This window comes from Pleurodeles waltl, chromosome 9 (assembly GCF_031143425.1).
Source record: "Pleurodeles waltl isolate 20211129_DDA chromosome 9, aPleWal1.hap1.20221129, whole genome shotgun sequence".
In the NCBI taxonomy this organism is placed as follows: Eukaryota; Metazoa; Chordata; class Amphibia; order Caudata; family Salamandridae; genus Pleurodeles; species Pleurodeles waltl.
Genome location: NC_090448.1, coordinates 1,138,534,514 through 1,138,554,590, shown reverse-complemented (window position 1 = coordinate 1,138,554,590; position 20,077 = coordinate 1,138,534,514). Strand labels below are relative to the sequence as shown.

Here is a 20,077-nt window from a genome sequence, read left to right as displayed (position 1 = left end):
ATCACACTGGGGCGCGACCACCTAGAAACATATGTGTGCATGTGATGACGCATGCGCGAGTTCAAACCAGCGGAGTTTTTTTTAAAAACATTTATAGTATCAGCAAAAAGCATTGGCAAAGCCAAGAGGTCGAAAAGGCAAGACTTAATGGCTTTGCCAATTGTTGTTACTGATCACAGGGTCTCACAGGAAATCATTGCATAAATCTGGTAATGGACATCACATGCTTGGATGATACGAGGTAACGGGGCGATGAAGGACCCAAACACAAAGGGTTCTCCCCTGCAGCACAGGGAGACTCTAAATGAAGGGGGCAAGTTTAAAGACTTAGAATTAGATTCAGCGTGGCGAGTTGCCTATGAGGCCAAACCAGGGGGTGTCCAGCACAGGTCCAGGAGAGCCAGGCCAGGCCCCTTTTTCAGGCTGATCACTGACAATGTAAATTAGTTCCACTCACATTCACTGCATCCATGCTTAATTTGAGGCGGTGGATTCCAGTGTGGGATACCAACCATTATTTTTTAAGGCCAGCACTTATTTTACTGTCTAAACCGTTTACTACAAGCAAAAGACACATATGCAAAAAGATGGGGGAAGAGAAAAACGAAAAAGCGTCACAAAGGGAGAAAGCTGCAAGAGTGAGCTGAAGGGGCATGGAGTGGCTGTGGAGAGCTTTGGGCACCGGCACGTTTTGATTTAGAAATTAAGCACTGCACGGAAATGCATCCATGTGGCTATCCTGGAAATACTGCATAGACAGAGCCCTGCTGGACCTGAGGTGGACACCCACTGAGGTCACATGACATGCATAAGTACTCTTTGAAGAAGGTTCAGGCAAGGCAGAAATAATGCTCCTAACCTGGGACGCAGATATCGCGAAGGGCTGAATTCTTTTAACTCCCTTATTGTTTTTGTTGCATCCCCGTCAATTTATAGCGCTTCGAAGCGCCCCCGAAGCATTGGGAAGATGGAAGACAGACACTCTATAGAGATAAATATATCCTAAATGTAAAGCATGTTCTCGTTCGCCTCTGAAATAAGCCCTTGCTGCGTTTGAGATGGATTACATATTTAAATGACTTTGGAATTGCTTAAACCAAGGCACGAAATCTGTAATCACTGGCAGGGATGCGATCACTTTAATGGAGTCTGCCAGATTCATTTCCCTCACAGAAAAATTAAATTAGCAGCGCAGTACATCACGAATTAAATCGCGCAGACGCGCCCAATTTGTTCAGAGCAGAAATAGTTTATAATTCAGATTTAAAACATCTTGAGACGTTTCAGCCTCTTTGCAGTCGGGAAGCTGAAGTTGTTCGCCCAGGACCACACAGTGTACTCAGCTGGGAAAGTCAGGATTGGAACAATGGAGTCCTGGATTTAAAGTCAGCATTTTAGCCACAAAGTCATAGCTCCAGGGGTGTAACAAAGGCCCCCCTTTTGGGGGTGGGGGGGGAAGGGGAAGGAGGGCGAGCTCCAGGGACCCCCTCAGCACCTGGCCTGAGTGAGTCCGGAAGGGCCCCCCCCTAATTGTTCTTTGCAGGGGGTGCCCCCCCTCCAGTTTCATTACTCCATAAAATAAGAGTTTGGGGCTTTCCCTCACCCCCAAAACAGTGGCCAGACTGCACCTTTTAAAACAGGCTTCTCCAACAAGTAGCTCGTGAGGTGCTGGTAGCTCTCCAGCTGCCTTTGCGTAGCTCCCCTGTATGTGGCCCAGTCTCCTAAACTAGAAAGTTTGGCTTGACGGAATTAATATTTTTATACCAGAATTGGAAAGGATGTATTTGAGACAAAAAGGTGTATATTTTCCGAACACGCAAGATGATGTCTGAAGAAAAATGGTTGAATTTCCAAAATACTTTAAAAGCTGACATCAGAGTGATAAGTCTCCCCCGTGCCACATGAAACTATAGAAGTGCAGGTACTTATACTTTAGAGTACCTGGTTCCTCAGAAGTGCCGGTACTCCCCCATTAAATGTATTGCAGCAGTGCTGAGAAGTACAGGTACCCTCCCTTTCAAACTGAAGAAGTGCAGGCAGTGCTTAATTTGTGCTTGTTGTTTCCATTGCGGGGCACTGGCACTTATTTTTGAGGTCCAGCACTTATTTTTCTGCCTCTAGCATTTACTTCGAGCAAAAGGCACAAATGGGAAAGATGGAAGAAGAGAAAAACAAAAAAGTGTCACAAAGGGAGAAAGCAGAAAGCTGCAAGAGTGAGCTGAAGGGGCAGAGAGTGAGTGTAAATGGATTAAAGAGGCCTGAAATGGCATTAGGATTACGCTTCCTCAGTATGTGTTCGCACATTTAATTGCAGCAGCCGCGTGTTTCAGGGGAACTTTGGGCACCGGCACGTTTTTATTTATAAATTAAACACTGAGTGCAGGTACCTGGTACCTGACAGTACCTGCCCATTTAAAGCACTGGTTATTACTAATATTACCACGGTGCCAAGAGCATTGTACCTAAGTATTAACTACATAAAGGCATTCCAAATTAACAGCGTCTTTTTTATATGAAGCACTGAGGTAATCACTGCTGGTAATTTTGCATAGGGAGTCCACAAATATAATCTTGTTTGATATGGCCAGCATTACAATTCTAATAATATTAGTAGCTCAGCATAATTTTCATTGAACATAAGTAGCTCTTGTTACAGAAAAGGTTGGAGATTGGAGATCCCTGGTTCAAAAGTTATTTCAAAGAACCTCTGCAAATCTCTGGATTGGACTGCATTGGTCTGTCCTCCAGAACCGGCTCGGGTTGGATCGAGCAACTGAAAGCTTGAAGAAATAACCCAATGACAGAACAGCGGCTGTTAGTCCCAGAGGACACTGGGACGGTGAGCCATCACTGTTCTCAATTCCTTTCTCGCACTTGTGAGATGAGGTGAACTCCACAGCACAAGTGGTCCAACGCTTGAGGGACTCCCAATGTCAAAGATCATATGGGGCAGAGTTCTGTGTCACCTCCTGACACCCCCAGCCCCAGGACTCATCCAAAAGGGAACAGAGGGAGGGGTGTGAACCAGAGGAAAGGATACTAACATTGGACACAGTGAATCCTGGACTCAACCATCACAGGGACAGGACATCATTGATCTATGGAATCATGCTCGCAGAAGTTTTGGGGCATAGAATACCCCCGTTTCTTATCTGTGACTGGGGCGTATTTTTTAAACAAGACTGAGCCGTCTCCTGTATATATTTCTCGTGGTTGGTGTCACGTACTGGGGTGCGTATCTTTCTACGTTTAGATCGGCATGCAAATATCTAATTTAGGTCTTAATTCTTGATGATGCTGGTATTTAGTGAAGATCCCCTTTTGTTCTTATTTTGACACCCAAGATGATCACGTTTATCACACGCGTGTGTCACTTATGAAGGGGCACCAAGCGTGTTGTTCTGCACTGGCAATCACTGCACCATTTTTTACTTTGTTTAATTGATGGGAATTATGATTTGACTGCACAGAATTTCTGCATCTTCCTTCAACTAGGAACATCTGCTCCTTGTTCTGCCCATTACACTAGTTACCTGGTGATCACTGGATTTCTCTTGTGTTAGAACAACTAACTTCCAGGCCTGTGCACCATCCACTTTCCTGTTTAAAGGTGTAATATGAAGAACTTGTAGGCTGGTAGACATAGGGTGCAAGACCTGACCAGATGGTAAGGCAGCAGCCTAAACAAAATGGCCAAAACATGGCTTGAAAAAAGCAATATCCCTCCGCAGTTGCGTTGTGCGTGTTTCTTGCTATGTGCACATTAAAACCAGATTTCAGCAGAGCACTTTATGTTTGAAATAAAACACCCACTGGGCTCAAGACTGCCGCAACACATCCTTTAATATGAGTAATTTAGTACAATTATACCACCCACCATGGCCCGTTGAGCGATTAATTTTATGCAGAGCGGCGCCCATGCATATTCATCTACCATTAAAGAATGTGAATTATTGCTGCTGCATTATTTAGAGTTCAGATGGCTTCAGGGTTTTGTAAATCTATCCAGCCAAGTGGAACCAAAAGGAACAATCCAAAGAAACAGAAACAGAGCTGGAAGGTGGCAGCAAGGGGAGCAAGGTCAATCTTATATCCACTCATTCAGTGAGAAACACCCTATTATTATTAATAAGAGACTCATAACAAACAGAAGGTTTTTCTTAGGAGGCTGTTGCCACCTGTATGGAATGCTAGGATTGCGGATTACCATACCATAACTTACCATAACATACCATACCACGGAACACAATACCATACCATACTGCGGAATATCACACATTCCATACCATACTATGCAACAATTTATCATAAAACCATACAATACCATAACATACTATACCATAACATACTGCGGAATATCACACATTCCATACAATGCTATGCAATAACTTATCATAAAACCATACAATGCCATACCATACTATACCATAACATACTGCGGAATATCACACATTCCACACCATACTATGCAATAACTTATCATAAAACAATACAATACCATACCATACCACGCCATACAACCATAACATACCAGGCAATACCATACCATACCATACTATACCATAACATACTGTGGAATATCACACATTCCACACCATACTATGCAATAACTTATCATAAAACCATACAATGCCATACCACGCCATACAACTATAACATACCATGCAATACCATACCATACTATACCATAACATACTGCGGAATATCACACATTCCACACCATACTATGCAATAACTTATAAAACCATACAATGCCATACCACGCCATACAACTATAGCATACCATGCAATACCATACCATATCATACCATAATATAACAAGGCCACTGAGTCTTGATTGCATCTCATGCCTCTTTTCCACCAGCCTACTCTTTGTCTCTTTATCTCAGTTTTTCTAGTTTTTTTCATCACTCAGGTGTGAAGCAACCAACACTGCAACCTACTGGCTCAAAGAGAACACAGTGAATCAGCCAGAGACGTACTACTGCTTCCAAATACACCGTGAGTGCAGCAGAACTTAACACCCGAGGCCTTCTTGTACCTAAGATCAGCCTTTAAGAAGGTGCAGAGAGAGACAATGCACCCTATTATATATATAATGTGCTGCACTAAGGTCAGTGTATTATTGAAAGGCAGAATGGCTGTTTGATGCAGCTACTCCATTCACGGTCGGCGGCACCTGTCCTGTGTTTGAAAGAGAGGACAGAGATCCCATCCCCTGCACCCACCAGAAGAGAGATGTACGAGGGGCCATGGGCCACCCTTTACTTGCATCGACACAGCAGCCAACCACATGAAAGAACTCTTCAAAATAGTCACGGAATTCTCCAACCCAGCAGCCACAGAGAACAGCTTCCACCTCGACCAACCAGCACACACCAGCTGAATGATCACCACTTGGTCTCCAATCACCCCTCGACCACCACAGCTATTATGTCATCCATTCACTCCGGGGCACCCACTGACCCCTGCTCCCCCTGTTTTTTCAACCTCAGAACTGACCCTACCAGCACAGAACTCACCAGCATCAACACCTCCATCACCACAGCAGCCTTCCCGGACAGCTGGAAACACGCAGAGGTCTGACCCCCCTCCTAAAGAAAACCTCTGCTGCCCCAGCGAACTCAAAAATTATCGACCAATCTCACTGCTCCCCTACCCTGCCACAGTACTCGAGAAGACCATTAACAAATAGCTCACTGAATACCTGGAACAAAATCACGTACTTGACGCATCCCATCAGGATTCTGTGCTAACCACAGCACTGAGACCAGCCTGATCGCTGCCACAGATGATATCAGAACCCTCCTTAATCGTGGGGCGATGGCGGCCCTGATCTTCCTCTACCTCCATGCAGCTTTCAACACCATTTCCCACCACACGCATATCAACAGGCTCTACAACATTGGCATTCAGCAAAACGCCCTCAAGTGGAATGCCTCCTTCCTCACAGGATGCACACCGGTTGCCTTCCTTCACCTCCAAGCCCACAAACATCTTAAGCAGTGTACCCCAAGGATCATCCCTCAGCCCCACCTTGTTCAACACCTACATGACCCCCCCCCCCCCCTTTGAGGACATCATCAGATCTCCAGGCCTCAACATAATTTCTTATGCAGACAACACTCAACTCATCCTCTCACTCACTGAAGACCTCTCTGCCACCAGAATCAACTTCTACAACGCCATGACCAACGTAGCCATCTGGATGAGACAATTGCCTTAAAATCAACTCCGACACATATACGTTCTGATCTTCGGGACGAACACCTCTATTTGGGACCAATGCCCACGGACCATGCACACAACCTAGGCATCATCCTTGGCAGTGAACTTCCCATGAAATGACAAATCAATGCAGTCACCTCCTTCTGCTTCCACACCCTTTGCAAACTCTGCAGAATCTTCAGATGGATCCCGAGTTAACTCTAGAAGGACTGTCGCTCAGGTCCTTGTAACCAGCTGCCTTGACTATGGCAATGCTCTCTATGCCGGTATCTCCACCCAGCTCCTCAAAAGACTCCAGACCATAAAGAATGCAGCAGACAGAATCATCCTGGACCTCCCTAAACTGACCCACTTCACCCCCACCTCCAAAACCTCCACTGGGTTCCCATCCACAAAAGATGCCAGTTCTATGATCTTCACACACGCCTACAAAGCTCTGTAGGATTAAGGGACCTGCCTACGTCAATCAGAGACTGACCTTCCACTGACCGGCAAAACACGTGCACTCTGCCTTACTAGCCCATGCACGCACACCCTGCATCCGTTGTACCCACAGCGGGGTCACTCCTCCTCCTACAGGGCCACCAAGCCCTCCCCTCCATCCTGGAACAGCATCCTCCCTGGTGGATTTCAGAAAGAAACTCAAGCCCGGGCTCTTCGACAAAAACCTTGAACCCACAGCACCCAGATACCCCTAGGGGTGACAGTGCTGTGCTATACAAATACTGCTTGATTGTTTTTTACATACATACATATATATATATATATATATATATATATATATATATATATATATATATATATACACACATATAGGACAGCATTCCTGATTTAACTAAAAACTATAAACTGCATCGCAGGAGCGCCAGGTCATGAAAAAACGTGGTACCCGAGTGACAATGCCCACGCTTCTTGTGCCTGGATGAAATTTAGCGCTGGAGAAATGCTATTTCAGGAACTTAAGCTGATTGCAATTAGCGCAGTAAGCCACTGGAGGGTGACAGAGTATAACCAATTCAAATCAAATGATCTTGCCATTCGGGAGTTACCAGCAGTCCGTTTGTTAGGCCTGGCTTTTGACAGCGTTAATCAAGCCAAATTCATTTTCATTAGGTAAGGAAGCAAGGAAGAGTGTCCTGGGAATGCCACGCATTACACTCCTCCTATACGACAGACATTTCAAAGCACTCGGGCTTCATGACAATGTGTATTTACTGCTAAAAACACAACTCCAGCCAACAGGTCATTACAAAATCTTTTAGAGAGTTATAGTGCCATAAAGCCACTGGTGGGCGTGCTGCAGAACTTTCACGTGATAATAATAATAGTTTCCCAGGAGGATGAACGGCCGAGTCAGCCTTGGGCAGATTCGAACCGGTACCTTGATCCCATCACCGAGCTATCAAAACGCTTAGTTCTCTTAAACCATAACATATAACATACGGTGCTTGTGCCTTGCTAATATTTTGAATTTGGTCAGTGCATTTTTTTTCATTTCAGGTAAATGCAAATGTTTTCTCCACATGCACTTAGGTTTTCAAACAGGGTCAGACCTTTTTTTTTGCCTGTCTTACCGCAATTGTTGTGGCATTGGGTTAAACTCGTCCTAACTTGATTTCGATTTTGTCTGATCCTAGGGTCGTCCTTTCTTGAAGCTGAACGATGGGGGCGCGCTGGACTGCACCCCAATGAGAAGCACTGGTCAAGAATGATCTATGGAGGGGAGGGGGGGCGCTTGTGAAAAGCGCTTCGATACCAGCTTTAGACACTCTCTGGTACCGAGGGTTACGATGACTTTTTTGCCATCTGAGACTAGGCTTGCTCCTCAGGGCCAGTTTAAGGATTTTGGGGGCCCTGGGCCAAACATACTTTAGAGGCCCCTGTTCGGAGCAGCTTCAAACGTATGATCCAGTTTCAGCTCTCTTATACCCACATTTGGCCAGGTCACTGACAGTGTGCAGATAAGGGTAGAGTGGAGTAGGGTGGGGTAGATTGGAGTGGAGTGGGGTAGATTAGGGTGGAGGGGATGGATTAGGGTAGATTGGAGAGGAGTGGGTGGAGTGGGGTAGATCGGGTGGATTGGAGTGTGATAAATTGGAATGGAGTGGTTAGATTGGAGTGGGGTGGGGTAGACTGGAGTGGGGTTGATGGGAGTGGGGCTGATGGGAGTGGGGTAGATTAGGGTGGAGGGGATGGATTAGGGTAGATTGGAGAGGAGTGGGTGGAGTGGGGTAGATCGGGTGGATTGGAGTGTGGTAAATTGGAATGGAGTGGTTAGATTGGAGTGGGGTGAGGTAGACTGGAGTGGGGTTGATGGGAGTGGGGCTGATGGGAGTGGGGTAGATTGGGGTAGAGAAGCATGGGGTGAAGTGGGGTGGACTGAGACCGGGTGAATTGGAGTAGACTAGAGTGGTGTGTGGTAGATTGCAGGGGCAACTGGTGTGCATGGGCAAAAAGGGCATTGCCCTGCCACCCTCCGGGGAGAGGCAAGAACAGGGAAATAAGCCATGCCAGCTGTAGCATATGCTACAGCAGTGACATCATCGGAGAGGGAGGGCTGAATTAGAAAGCAAGTGATCTGGTTGCATTTGGGGTGCATGAACAGTGGCCCTGGGCGGAGTTACAAAACTCCATTTACTTCAATGGCTGGGGGTGGGGCAGGTCGATGAGGACAAGGAGGGGGTGGGTGGCAACAATTTGTTGGTCATCACAGAGGGGCGGGCTGTAGGAGGGGTCAAAGGGCTGCTCTCCTGGCTGTAACATGTTTTGTACTGCATTTGATTTCACTCTGAAAAATACATTCTGGAGCTGAGAATGACACAATGCTCCTTATCTCGACTGTAGGGGCCCAGGAGAGGGCAGGAACCAGCTGTGGACAACAATTCCACTAGTGGACTAAGGGGTGTGTGTGCAGTTAAGCTTCTGCCTGCATCAAGGGCAGCTACAGTGGGGTGGGGTTGTTGATGGGCCTCTTCTGTCTATAGTTTGGCAAACAAATGCTCAGAATTACCTTGGGAGGGTGAGTGAGTGAAAGGAAGGATGGGTGGATGGATGGATGAAATGGTGGATGGATAGATGCATGGATGAATGAGTGAAAGGATGGATGGAAGAGTGAAAGGGCGAGAGGGAGTATGAGATAAAGGAAAGGTGAAATGATGGAGTGAACGGATGGGTTGATGGATGATGAGAGAAAGGAAGGATGGAAGAATGAGTGAAAGGATGGAAGAATGAGTGAAAGGATGGATGAGTGAGAGGGTACATGGATGGAGGAGTGGATGGATGGAGTGAATGGATGTTTGTATGAGTGAAAGGATGTATGTAAGATGGATGAGTAAAACCATGAATGGATGGATGAGTGAAAGGCAGGGTAGATGGATGTCTGGATGAAAGGATGGATGGATGAGTGAAAGGGTGAATTAATGGGTGGATGAATAGATAGATGAGTGAAAAGATGGATAGATAGTGCGAAAGGGTGGATGGATGAGTGCAAGGATGGATGGATGATTGAATGGATGGATGAATGGGCGATGGATAAGGGATGGATAATTAAGTGGCTGGATTGGTTGATGGATAGGGGTCCCTGCACCAGTGGCGGCTCTCCTTTATGGGCTCCACAGCTACATTACACTCTCCTTGTTTTGTGGTCTATGTTTGTTACATAAAGAGTGAGTTATTATTCACTCTTGATACAATAAAAATAAAATGCAGACTGCTTCGGGCCCAGCAACAAACGGAGGCAGCTAGTGACATTGTTTGATTGCTGACATACTGTTTAGAGCTGGTGAAATGTCAGCAGTGTGCGTGTGTCTGTGTGACTGTGTGTGTGAGTTAAAGTGAGAGAGAGTCAGTGAAGGAGCAAGTCGGAGCGAGGGAAAATGAGTGACGGGAAGGATGAGTATGTGTGAGAATGAATGTGAGCGAGTGAGGGAGAATGACAGTGAGTGTAACTGAGAGTTACTGTGTTGGACTTAGAGTAAGACTGAGTAATTCATAATGAGTGGGAATGAGTGAGACAGAGTGGCTTACAGTGGAATGAGTGAGACTGCACGAATTAGTGAGACCAAGTGAGACTGAGTGAGTCAGTAAACTTAGTGCATGAAAGTGTGGGAGAACCCTTCAAGAAAAAGATCTTTGGAATTCGAGCCAAGGATTACGCCCCACCACTTTTAAAGGTCACCAGCCACCACTAGCAGATTGGAGTGAAGTGGGTTAGATTGGGGTGAATGGGGCGTGAAGGGGTTAGATTGGGGTGAGTGGGGCACATTGCGGTACTTTGGAGTGGGGTGGATTGGGGAAGATTTGAGGGAAGCTGGGTAGACTGGGGTGCAGTGGGATGGAGGGGAGTGGTGTAGACTGAGGTAGAGTGGGGTAGATTAGAGAAGAGTGGAGCAGTGTTGATTGGGGTAAAATGTAGTGTGGTAGGTTGGTGTAGATTTAAATGTGGTAGGTAGGGGTTGGTTAAATTGCAGTGGGGTGAATCGCGTGGACTGAGTTAGACTGGAGTGGAATGGAGTAGTTTGGAATGGGGTAGATTGGGGTTGGGTGGATTGGAGTGGGGTAGATTGGGATAGATTGGAGTAGAGTGGAGTGGGGCAGATTGGACAGGAGTGGGATAGATTAGATTGGAGTGGGGTACATTGGAGTAGGGTAGATTGGACTGCTGTAGATTGTAGTGGGGTAGATTGGGGTGGAATGGGGTAGATTGTAGTGGAGTCGGGTTAGATTAGAGTGGGGTAGATTGGAGTGGCATGGGATACACAGTGGTAGATTGTAGTGGGGTGGGGTAGTCTGGAGTAGAATGGGATGGATTTGAGTGGAGTGGGTTAGATTGGGGTGGATTGGGGTAGACTGGAGTGGAGTAGAATAGACTGGAGTGGGGTAGATTGTGGAAGATTGAGTGAATTGGAATGGAGTATGGTAGACAGGTGTAAATTGGAGTGGTGTAGAATTGGAGTTGATTGGGTTAGATTAGGTTAGAGAGGTTTGGGGTAGATAGAGTGAAGTGGAATGGAGTGGGGGTTGATTGGGTAGAGTAGAGTAGAGTGGAGTAGATTGGGGTAGACTGGACTTAAACGGGACCAATTGAAGTGGGGTAGAATGAGGTAGAGTGGTGGGGCATAGAGTGGAGTGGATTGGATTAGAGTGGCGTGGAGTGGCATAGTGTCAGAGAGTAGAGTGGAGTGGCATGGCATGCCGTGGAGTGACATGGCATGTTGTAGAATGGAGTGGCCTGTCACAGAATGGAGTGGCATGTAAGAGTGGAGTGTCCTGTTGAGAATGTAGTGGTGGGGCATAGAGTGGAAGGGTATATATTAGGATGGGGTATCATAGATTGTAGTGGCGTATAGTGGAGTAGAGTGTTGTATAGTAGAGTGGTGTAGGTGGAGAGAATGCATGGTGTGGTAGCACACTGCCAATATAGACCACATACTTTCAGCTGAAATTACCATTACATTTGCACAGACAAAGTGTTACTGCACACAAATGACAATGTGTGGAAATGTTATCACCTAGTGCAGTGGTTCCCAACCTTTTGACTTCTGTGGATCCCCATTTTATCATTACTGGAACCAGAGGACCCCCACTGAATTATTATTGGAATTCGGGGACCCCCGATTGAGTCATTACTGAAAGCTGGGGACCTAATCTGCTAATATTATTTAATTTTCTAAGCAGTCGCGGACCCCCTGAGGAGGCTTCGCGAACCCCCAGGGGTCCCCGGACCACAGGTTGGGAACCACTGACCTAGTGTATTGATGTGTTTTAATCATATTCAAATATTTGTTTCCACCACACTTCAGAATTACAAAAAAATAAACTTAATTTGTACTTTCTTAATTCTGATATTTCCTGAAATATGTGCACAGGTCATTTTTGTTGTATGCTAGATAAAAGCCTTTTGTTTCCCAACAAGATTGTAACATAAATTCTCTCACTTTGATGTCAGAGAAAGAAAATACCAAGCTCCCTCAGAAGACAGAGCCTGACACTTGACCTCTGTCTTTGAGTGCACAGCAAATGTGACAAGATAAGAACAAGATTTAAAGGTCTACTTACAGAAAGCAAGCACTTGAATGGATACAATAAACAAGCAATGCTCCACCGAACAGACAAACTCAAGCTGGACAGCCTAAAACAAATAAAGCCAGCAAATAGAAAGCAAGCAAATGTGAGTTACAAACCACAAAGCCAATGGTTAGCAATGGGCAGACTGCATTCCCTGGGAACCTTTCAGAATGTCCACAAGAAGTCATAGCCTGGTAGGCTTTAATCTAAAAGGAAATTAGTCATAGGGGCCTTTAATTGTTTTTCTTATCCACATACCGTTGACTGTTTACTTTCAGGTTTAATTTAGCTGCAACTACTTTCCTGAGTTTAATAAACCTCCTTGCAACCTGCGGATGCTGACAGCTAAGACCTAGTAGTTATTATGTATGTTTATATATGTTCTCTAGGTTATGGAATGCATGCACGCAAAATGTGCTGTTTGAGGTATTTCTTAAAGCAAGCTGCAAAGCTGAGGTCGTCTTCACCTGGGTGCTTAGTACAAGTGTAGCACAGGTCCTATGACACATATTAAGTAATTAAGGATTTTACACAGGGTTCGTCGCAGGCTCTCAGACCACTTATGCAGACAGAATATAAGGAGTCTGAGGCCGTCTCCTGTTTACCGTACAGCGCTGTGACATTGAAGAAAGAGCTAACACTCAGGTGGACTCAAGACTCAAAGTGTTGGCACTTATACACAGGTTCTGTCAGCCTCTTGTAATTTACTACATTTTACAGGCAGGCTCAGGCAAAGGCACTACACAGGCACTCAAGGGGTTAACCACGAGACCGGGACAACTCGTCTTAAGTTTACACTTACAATTTTAATGCAGTCAAATAATATCAATTTCATTAAACATACACGTAAAATTACAATATCATAATATGTACAATAACTAAAAACAGACAATATCCAGATACATGCACAAATCCTACAGGCCTCTCAATTTACTACACACTGCGTGGGTAGCTGCAGTCCCAGATGTCAGCCAAACAAGGAGTCCGCTTTTAAAAAGTATGTCGTGCACCATGCCTGCACTTGTCAATCAATCATAAAGATCAATCAATGTTTATTTGGATAACAAGCATAAAACATAATCATCAAAGTACAAAGTCATCAAAAACACAGTAATTCAACATGGTGTTTGTAAACACATGCTCATTGCAATTAATAAAAATAAGGTAATTGTTTAGTTTTAACATTAAAAAAAGTTACAGAGACATGGTATTCTAGTTGGTAAGGCAGTAACCGCTAGTTTAAACCGATTTTCCATCATGAAGTGCATAATTATATGTTTGAAAGACGACAAGAAAATTCAATACTTTAGAATTTGCAGATCATAAACGATCCCTGCGTATCAGAGCTTAGTTAAACAAAAAGCTTGCTCATAAAATGGAGATGCTATTTTCATGTGTACTTTGTTAGAGTACCCTTTTCCTGGAAGCCCAATTCATGATTGAAGCGCGCACCTGGTTCATCTTTGCCTTATAAATAAAAAAACCTCTCCGCCTCTTCGGTCCTCCTTTGTAGACATCAGTAGTGAATGCAGTCATTCACTTTCACATTGACTCCCCCAGAGGTTTTTAATCTGAAGTCTGGAACGCCCACTCAGGGGGGTCATTTCTGGTTTAGTAAATTAAATAATATTGCCAGATTAATACAATTCAAGAGAAGCGAAATTGAAAATTTTAAAACACTCTGTAAAACTGAAGGACTTTGAAATTGTAGGGTAAAACTAAGTTAACTTTTGATTCATGAGACCAACACAAGAACATAAAAATAATCTAGAATGAATGGATTTGTGGCCCCAGCTGAGGCACTGTAATGTGCCTGCAAAAATTAGAGCATTAATTAACCAGAAAAAAGGCTAAGTGAAAAGCTAGATTTTAGCATATTGCTTCGCGACTTAGAAATAAAACAAACATTTGAAAAGCTCCAGTTTTCCCTTTAAAATTTCGAATGATGAATATTTTTGTTTGTAAATTAAAATATTCAATAAGTTGTGTGCGTTTTGATGCATACTTATGTCTGCATTGTTTTGAGACTTACATTGCAGAAATTGTTTAGGTGGGGTCCCCAGCTTCCAGCAGTGATTCCCTGGTACCCCACAGAACTATGCTATTTCAATCTACAATTAATCACCAGACAACATCGATCAGCCGCAGCTTGCTCAGAACGCTGTGGCACAAATGCTTACAAAACCTGCCGGAAGGCTTCATACCACACCACTGCTGTAATCCCTACACTAGATGCCCATTCGTACTTGTGTAGGCTTTAAAGCCCTGACAATTGTCCACAAAGCGCTGCACCTCAGATCACACACCCTCCTTTCAGGCCAATACATTTTCCAATCAACTGCCCCGCTCCCTCGGATCAGCAAACCAATTCTTGCTTGGCACCACTAGGGGGCAGAAGGGTCACTTAGAGAGGCCATGCTTTTTCTACAGCAGCGGCCAAACTGTGGAACTCTACTCCTGTGAGTTTCTGGGCACAATTATATCTACTTTGACAAAGAGACCAGCTGAAAACCTGGCTTAATTGTTTTTAAAAAAGCATCTACTGGCCTTTTTCTTGGTTACTGTTAATTTTGAAGTCTGTGCCACAACCCATGGACCACAAGGCAGAAGAATACAATTCAGATGAAAGTCCAAACGTCATGTTTTAAAAAGCTCAGTTAGATTACAACCTGATGTTTATTGCTCTAACATTAAAGACTTAAACACCATCATATCTTTAATATTAAACAATAAAACAAAACCTCACACTTTACTTCTCATGCTTACAAGGACATTTTTAACAAAGGATCTATGTCTTTGCAAAATACCGCTGCATACCAAGTTCCCAACAAGAGGACATCTTCGGCTTTTTCAACAGAGCATGTATTGGACACATTATAACTCAGCTCTTTAAAAAAAAATGCGTTCACATAAAAATCCGAGGCGTTTGCTAAAGAAAATCAACAGGAATCACGACCTTACAGGCATTCTCCTATTTTTGTCACTTTTTTCTACCATTTTAAAGGTCGCCATCTCCTGGAACTGGCAAAGGTTGTAACAAAACTCTCCCCTATTTCTGGCCCAAAGGCACGCACATTGCACCCATCACCCTAGCACACTAGCAACGCTTGAAACTGATGCCAACAGTGGGCGTCTATTTCTGCTGTGTGTTCCCTCTTGTGTGACTCTGCACAGCTACTCACCTAATTTTCCCTTAGAGGCTGACATTCCTCTGCTGACAGCCACAGTGTTTTCCCTCTGATACTGTGGTATCTTGGAGAGTGCTGGCGAAAATGCCCCATGGATTCTATTTTTGTACTCTCCCGGTGGGATGCTGGCCACTGGCTGGATGTCATATTTCTTGCAACACCTGCTGGTTACTTTAAGCTGTCACCTTCTCTTTTGTGCGAGTGAGTCCGAGCAGACTCGGGTCCTTCGGCAGACCACTTTTATGACCGCCATGTCGAGTGAAAGGTCATTGGACAGGGACAACCATTTTGTGACTGCCAGGGATGGAGAGACGTCCTTGGACAGGGATAATCTGTTTGTGAGTGCCAGGGAATGTGAGAGGTCATATGTGTCAAGGAAAATTCCATCTCACATTTTTGGTTGAATAGGAAGATGTTTATTGTAAAAACAAACATTGGCAATGCCAATAGGTCTGGCTTTAAAAATAATGTTGTATGACAATGTAATGCATCACAAGTAAATAGCATGGGAATGAATATGTATTTGTATGGAAGCAAAGAATTGTAGAAAAATATTGATGTAGGTTAAAAGGTCAGGCGACAGTTGCATTGTCAAACCAGATCTAAAAATCCATGTAGATTAATGACTGTGCTCCTGCCAGAGAAAAGCAGCATTACAAGTCATGTGTGTGACCCTGAAAGTTCAAGCTCACCAGTTGAATAAATAAACAATATGGCCACAGCTGTGTGGAAGCACAACTTCTGCCCAATCAAAACATGTACTCCTGGCTCCAAACATGTGGGCACGAGTAATCGCTAGCAATGCTCACATAATTGCATGATGACAGCTGCGCTGTCAAGACAGACCATAATTTACATTCCGTGAATCACAGAGATCCCATACAAAAGCAGTGGGGTGTGGCTCCCTGATACAAGGCAAAGCTCACATTTACAACCCCAACACACTTGGCTTTAGTATAGGTCACATAACATTTCCACCAAGAACGCAAGCAGGTACGCAGCTGAAAACATGAGAATTGGTATATGCTCTGCCAAAGTAAAACAAATGTAAACACTTTCAGCTGAGCAAGCTGATTTTCAAACCTTTGTCTCTTGAGTGCCAGGATGCAGCACATCTAAGGATCAAAGGCGGGTGCATCTGGTAAGCTGACATGAGCAAGAAAACATGGCAGAAGTCACTTGCAGTGGGGCTAAAATAGGGACATATGTTTGATCTCTTATACATAAGGATGACTTGTTTATGACTGCCAGGGAGGTCAAGAGGCCAGTGGATATGGATGACGTGTTTACCAGGGAGGCTGAGAAGTCTCCAGATAGGAAGACCAGTTTGTGACCGCTATGGGATGAGGGGTCGTCAGATAGTGATGACTAGCTTGCAAGTGCAAGGGGCGGGGAGTGGTCATCAGATAGGGATGACCAGTTTTTGCAATGGTCATGGAGGGCAAGAGGTCATTCAGTTCGTAAAACCCAGTGAAGGCGAGTATTAGACAAATGCCAGAGAGACCAAGACATCATTCAATAGGGAGGAACCCTTTGTGACTGCCAAGGAAGGCGAGTGGTCACATGACAGAGGGAACCTGTTTATGACTGCCATGGACAGATAGAGACCATAAGACAGCGATTACATATTTATGACTGCTAGGGATGGCGAGAAGTTATAAGGCAGAGAAGACCAGTTTGTGATATCCAGAGCGGGCGAGAAGTCACCAGGAAGGGAGCACCAGTTTGTGTCTGCTAGGTAGAGCGAGAGATCAGAAGACAGACAACCAATTTGCTACTGCCAGGGAGGGTGAGAGTTTATCAGACAGAGATGACAAGGGATGTGCAATGGGTGCACTGACTCTGTTTGCATCCAGTGCACCTTTAAGCAGGTGTGAAGAGTGCAAACAGGGACAGAGTACCCTACTACAAACAATGTGCCCTGGGGTCAGCGCATTATTGACAAGACAGGGTGACTGTATGAAGCAGTGAATGACTGCTACCGCCTGCAGGAGGATGTCCCATAGACATCGTTTCCCACCGCTAGAGGGCTGCCCGCAGGGAGTACACTGACAGTGTGCCTCCTCTTTGTGGTGCACGGTCAGTGCGACCCTGAAAACCTCTTTGCCGGTGTCTATAACATGGACAGGGGTACTGTGGCAAAGAACCTCCCTTATTTGCAAGGGGCCACAGCCCGATGCAAAAGAGGAAACACCATCATGTGCACCAGGGCTATTAGTATTATAGAAGGGGCTGCACAAGCATCTGTGGTCTCTTCTGTAACACCATGGTGTCCCAGGGTGCACAAAGTGGGAGCTCACAACCATTGCGTACCTGGGGCACTGTATGTGATCAGTTTGCTACGTCCATGGTGAGCTAGTGATCATAAGAGAGAGATGACCAGTTTGTGACTGCCAGGCTGTGAACAAAATCATCAAGGAGAGATGACAGTCTATCATGCAATTTGTGCCATGTGGGGTTAGAAACTGTGTTTTGTGTTTCCACATTTCCAACTCACCCACTAGACCACAACTGGGGTGGCAGTGATTCTGATGGCAAGACGAAGGGGCTGCGATTCCTACTGAAGTGTCACTGTGTTGGGAGCCTTGTTCAGCTTTAAAACGCAGTGTTTACAGCGTGTTTAGGTGAAGTGGTAAAGCTGAAATTAGATGTCAAATCTCCTCTTCCATAGCTAAAATGCACATACGGGACCAGGCCCTGTGGTAGTAAATGGTTACTAGGCAGTATATGTGGTAAACACTCATATTTACCTTTGGTGTTTCAAAGCTTTAGAATAATTCATTCCATTTGGATATCAGAGTTGTTCATTGTTCGTTTATCTCTCTAATGTTGCAATGGTGAGCAGTCAAGGCTTATTCCAGCAAGTGGTAAAGGAATTAGAACTGAAACACAGTATGAATCATAATCTATTCGAAAAACTCAATCACCAGTCGAGCTATATCTTTTAAAATGCCCAAATTTATAGGGGGGCGTTAAAGAAAATCCAAAAATGTGCTATGGAAATCATAGACCCCACGCTCCCCAACAAACGTCATCTGATGCCTTTGCGGGTGGAATGTGCCTCTGTAGGCACAAAGAGTCCTGCAAAGTGATAATGGAAAGTTGGGCACGCAACCAAATTCCTGTGCCTTATCAAGGCTCAGGCTAAATTAAATAAGGAAAGATATCAGAAGCACTAAGACAAAGGGGCAAATGGTGTGGGGCTGCTTTGCTTGGTCTGGCCATCCCTAGTATAGTTGGATAGGAGTTTGTCCTTCCTAGCAATTTTTAGGGTTGAGCCTGAGAGTGCATGTGCTAGCGTATGCAAGACACGGATGTGTTCAGTAAAGGGCTTACAGTCCACCCGTCACTCACCATTTGTTGGTTTGCGTACTGCTCTTCTTTACAGCCTTATACTTCGTCAAGGAATGTCTGGCATCATTTCCGCTCCTCTGTGTGGAGCAGGATTCAAGCACTAATTGATTTAAACTTAATTAGTGCCCATCCGCTGATCCTGACGTTATCAATGTACTCTTTTGTTCTAACTTCCAGTCACCTGCAAACAGAAGGCTTGTGACTGGCAAAACCGTGCCCAGCAGGAAAAACAAAATTGTAAAGTTTTATTTTTTAAAGCTAACTTTATTTTGTTAAGTCATTTTTTCTCAGTTTCCACGTATGTTTTTTTTTGTTTTTGCTCATGGGCGCCGTTATCAAAAGAAGACAATTAACTTGTATGAAATATGCGAGACCTATTGCATTGGAAATGCTTGTTTTTGCAGTCAAGCCTATTCTTGTATATGAGGCCTGCAATGTGATCCTACAGTCGTCATTTCTGCCTCTAACAATGTCGGCCAATCAGAGTGCGTGGAATGTTAGACTCCAGGACGCCATATTTAGAATCACAGTTCCAGTAATGACTTTGATGTAACCACACATTTTCAATCCAAAGAATAGAAATCAATTATGGACGAGGAGAAAACACTTCTTGGCAACAATAGGACATCTGGGAAGGAGGGCCGAGGATGTCTGTGCACTTAAACCCGCCTCCAAGAGAAGCAAAACCGCTGCTTCCCTTGAAGCATGTGTCCAGACATAGCATCTCAAGAATCTCCAAATATAGGGAATCCAATGCAGCGGGTCATGACATGACACGCGTCTGCACTGCTGCACGTAACTAAAGTAAACGTAGGAAAACAAATTTGGTACGTAATGGAGTCACACTGGGTTTACCAGTGCTTTAAATGCGCCTTCCTGGACTGCAAACCTCGTCAAACCACAGACATTCCGATTGGCTACAAGAAATTAACCAGACCTGCCTTTATACAGGGACCTATTCGAATTGGTGGAAAGGCTGGCCAATCACAATTGCTGAAAAAGAATATTGTTTTAGCAATCTGAATAAAGTTCTGTGGTAGGACCAGTTGCAACAGTTGTGATGCGGACTGTCAAGGAAGACCTGCATGTTGCCTCAGTCTGTGGATGCTATGACAGACCACCAATTATTTCCTTTTACTCGACGTTTTGTAAGCTAAATTGTATATTGTGTATTTGTCTTGAGATTCAGTATAGCTTACTCCCTCATGGAGTCCTCCTTGCCCCAGCCCTAGTTGATGAAG

The 20,077-nt window shown here is 44.7% G+C and overlaps 1 protein-coding gene across 4 annotated transcripts in view; it reads right to left on the bottom strand.

Moving 5' to 3' along the window:
• The window catches only part of RAB15 (RAB15, member RAS oncogene family), a 248,682-nt gene that overhangs the window by 60,185 nt on the left and 168,420 nt on the right, over window positions 1-20,077 (bottom strand). Inside the window, exon 1 of one of the 4 annotated variants that reach the window (XM_069208905.1) lies at window positions 15,477-15,516. The exons of the other annotated variants lie outside the window; for them this stretch is intronic. Coding sequence (XP_069065006.1) covers window positions 15,477-15,501 — 25 coding nt within the window. The 5' untranslated portion in view covers window positions 15,502-15,516. Of the gene's footprint in view, window positions 1-15,476; window positions 15,517-20,077 lie in introns of those variants that run through there. 4 annotated transcript variants of the gene reach the window in all.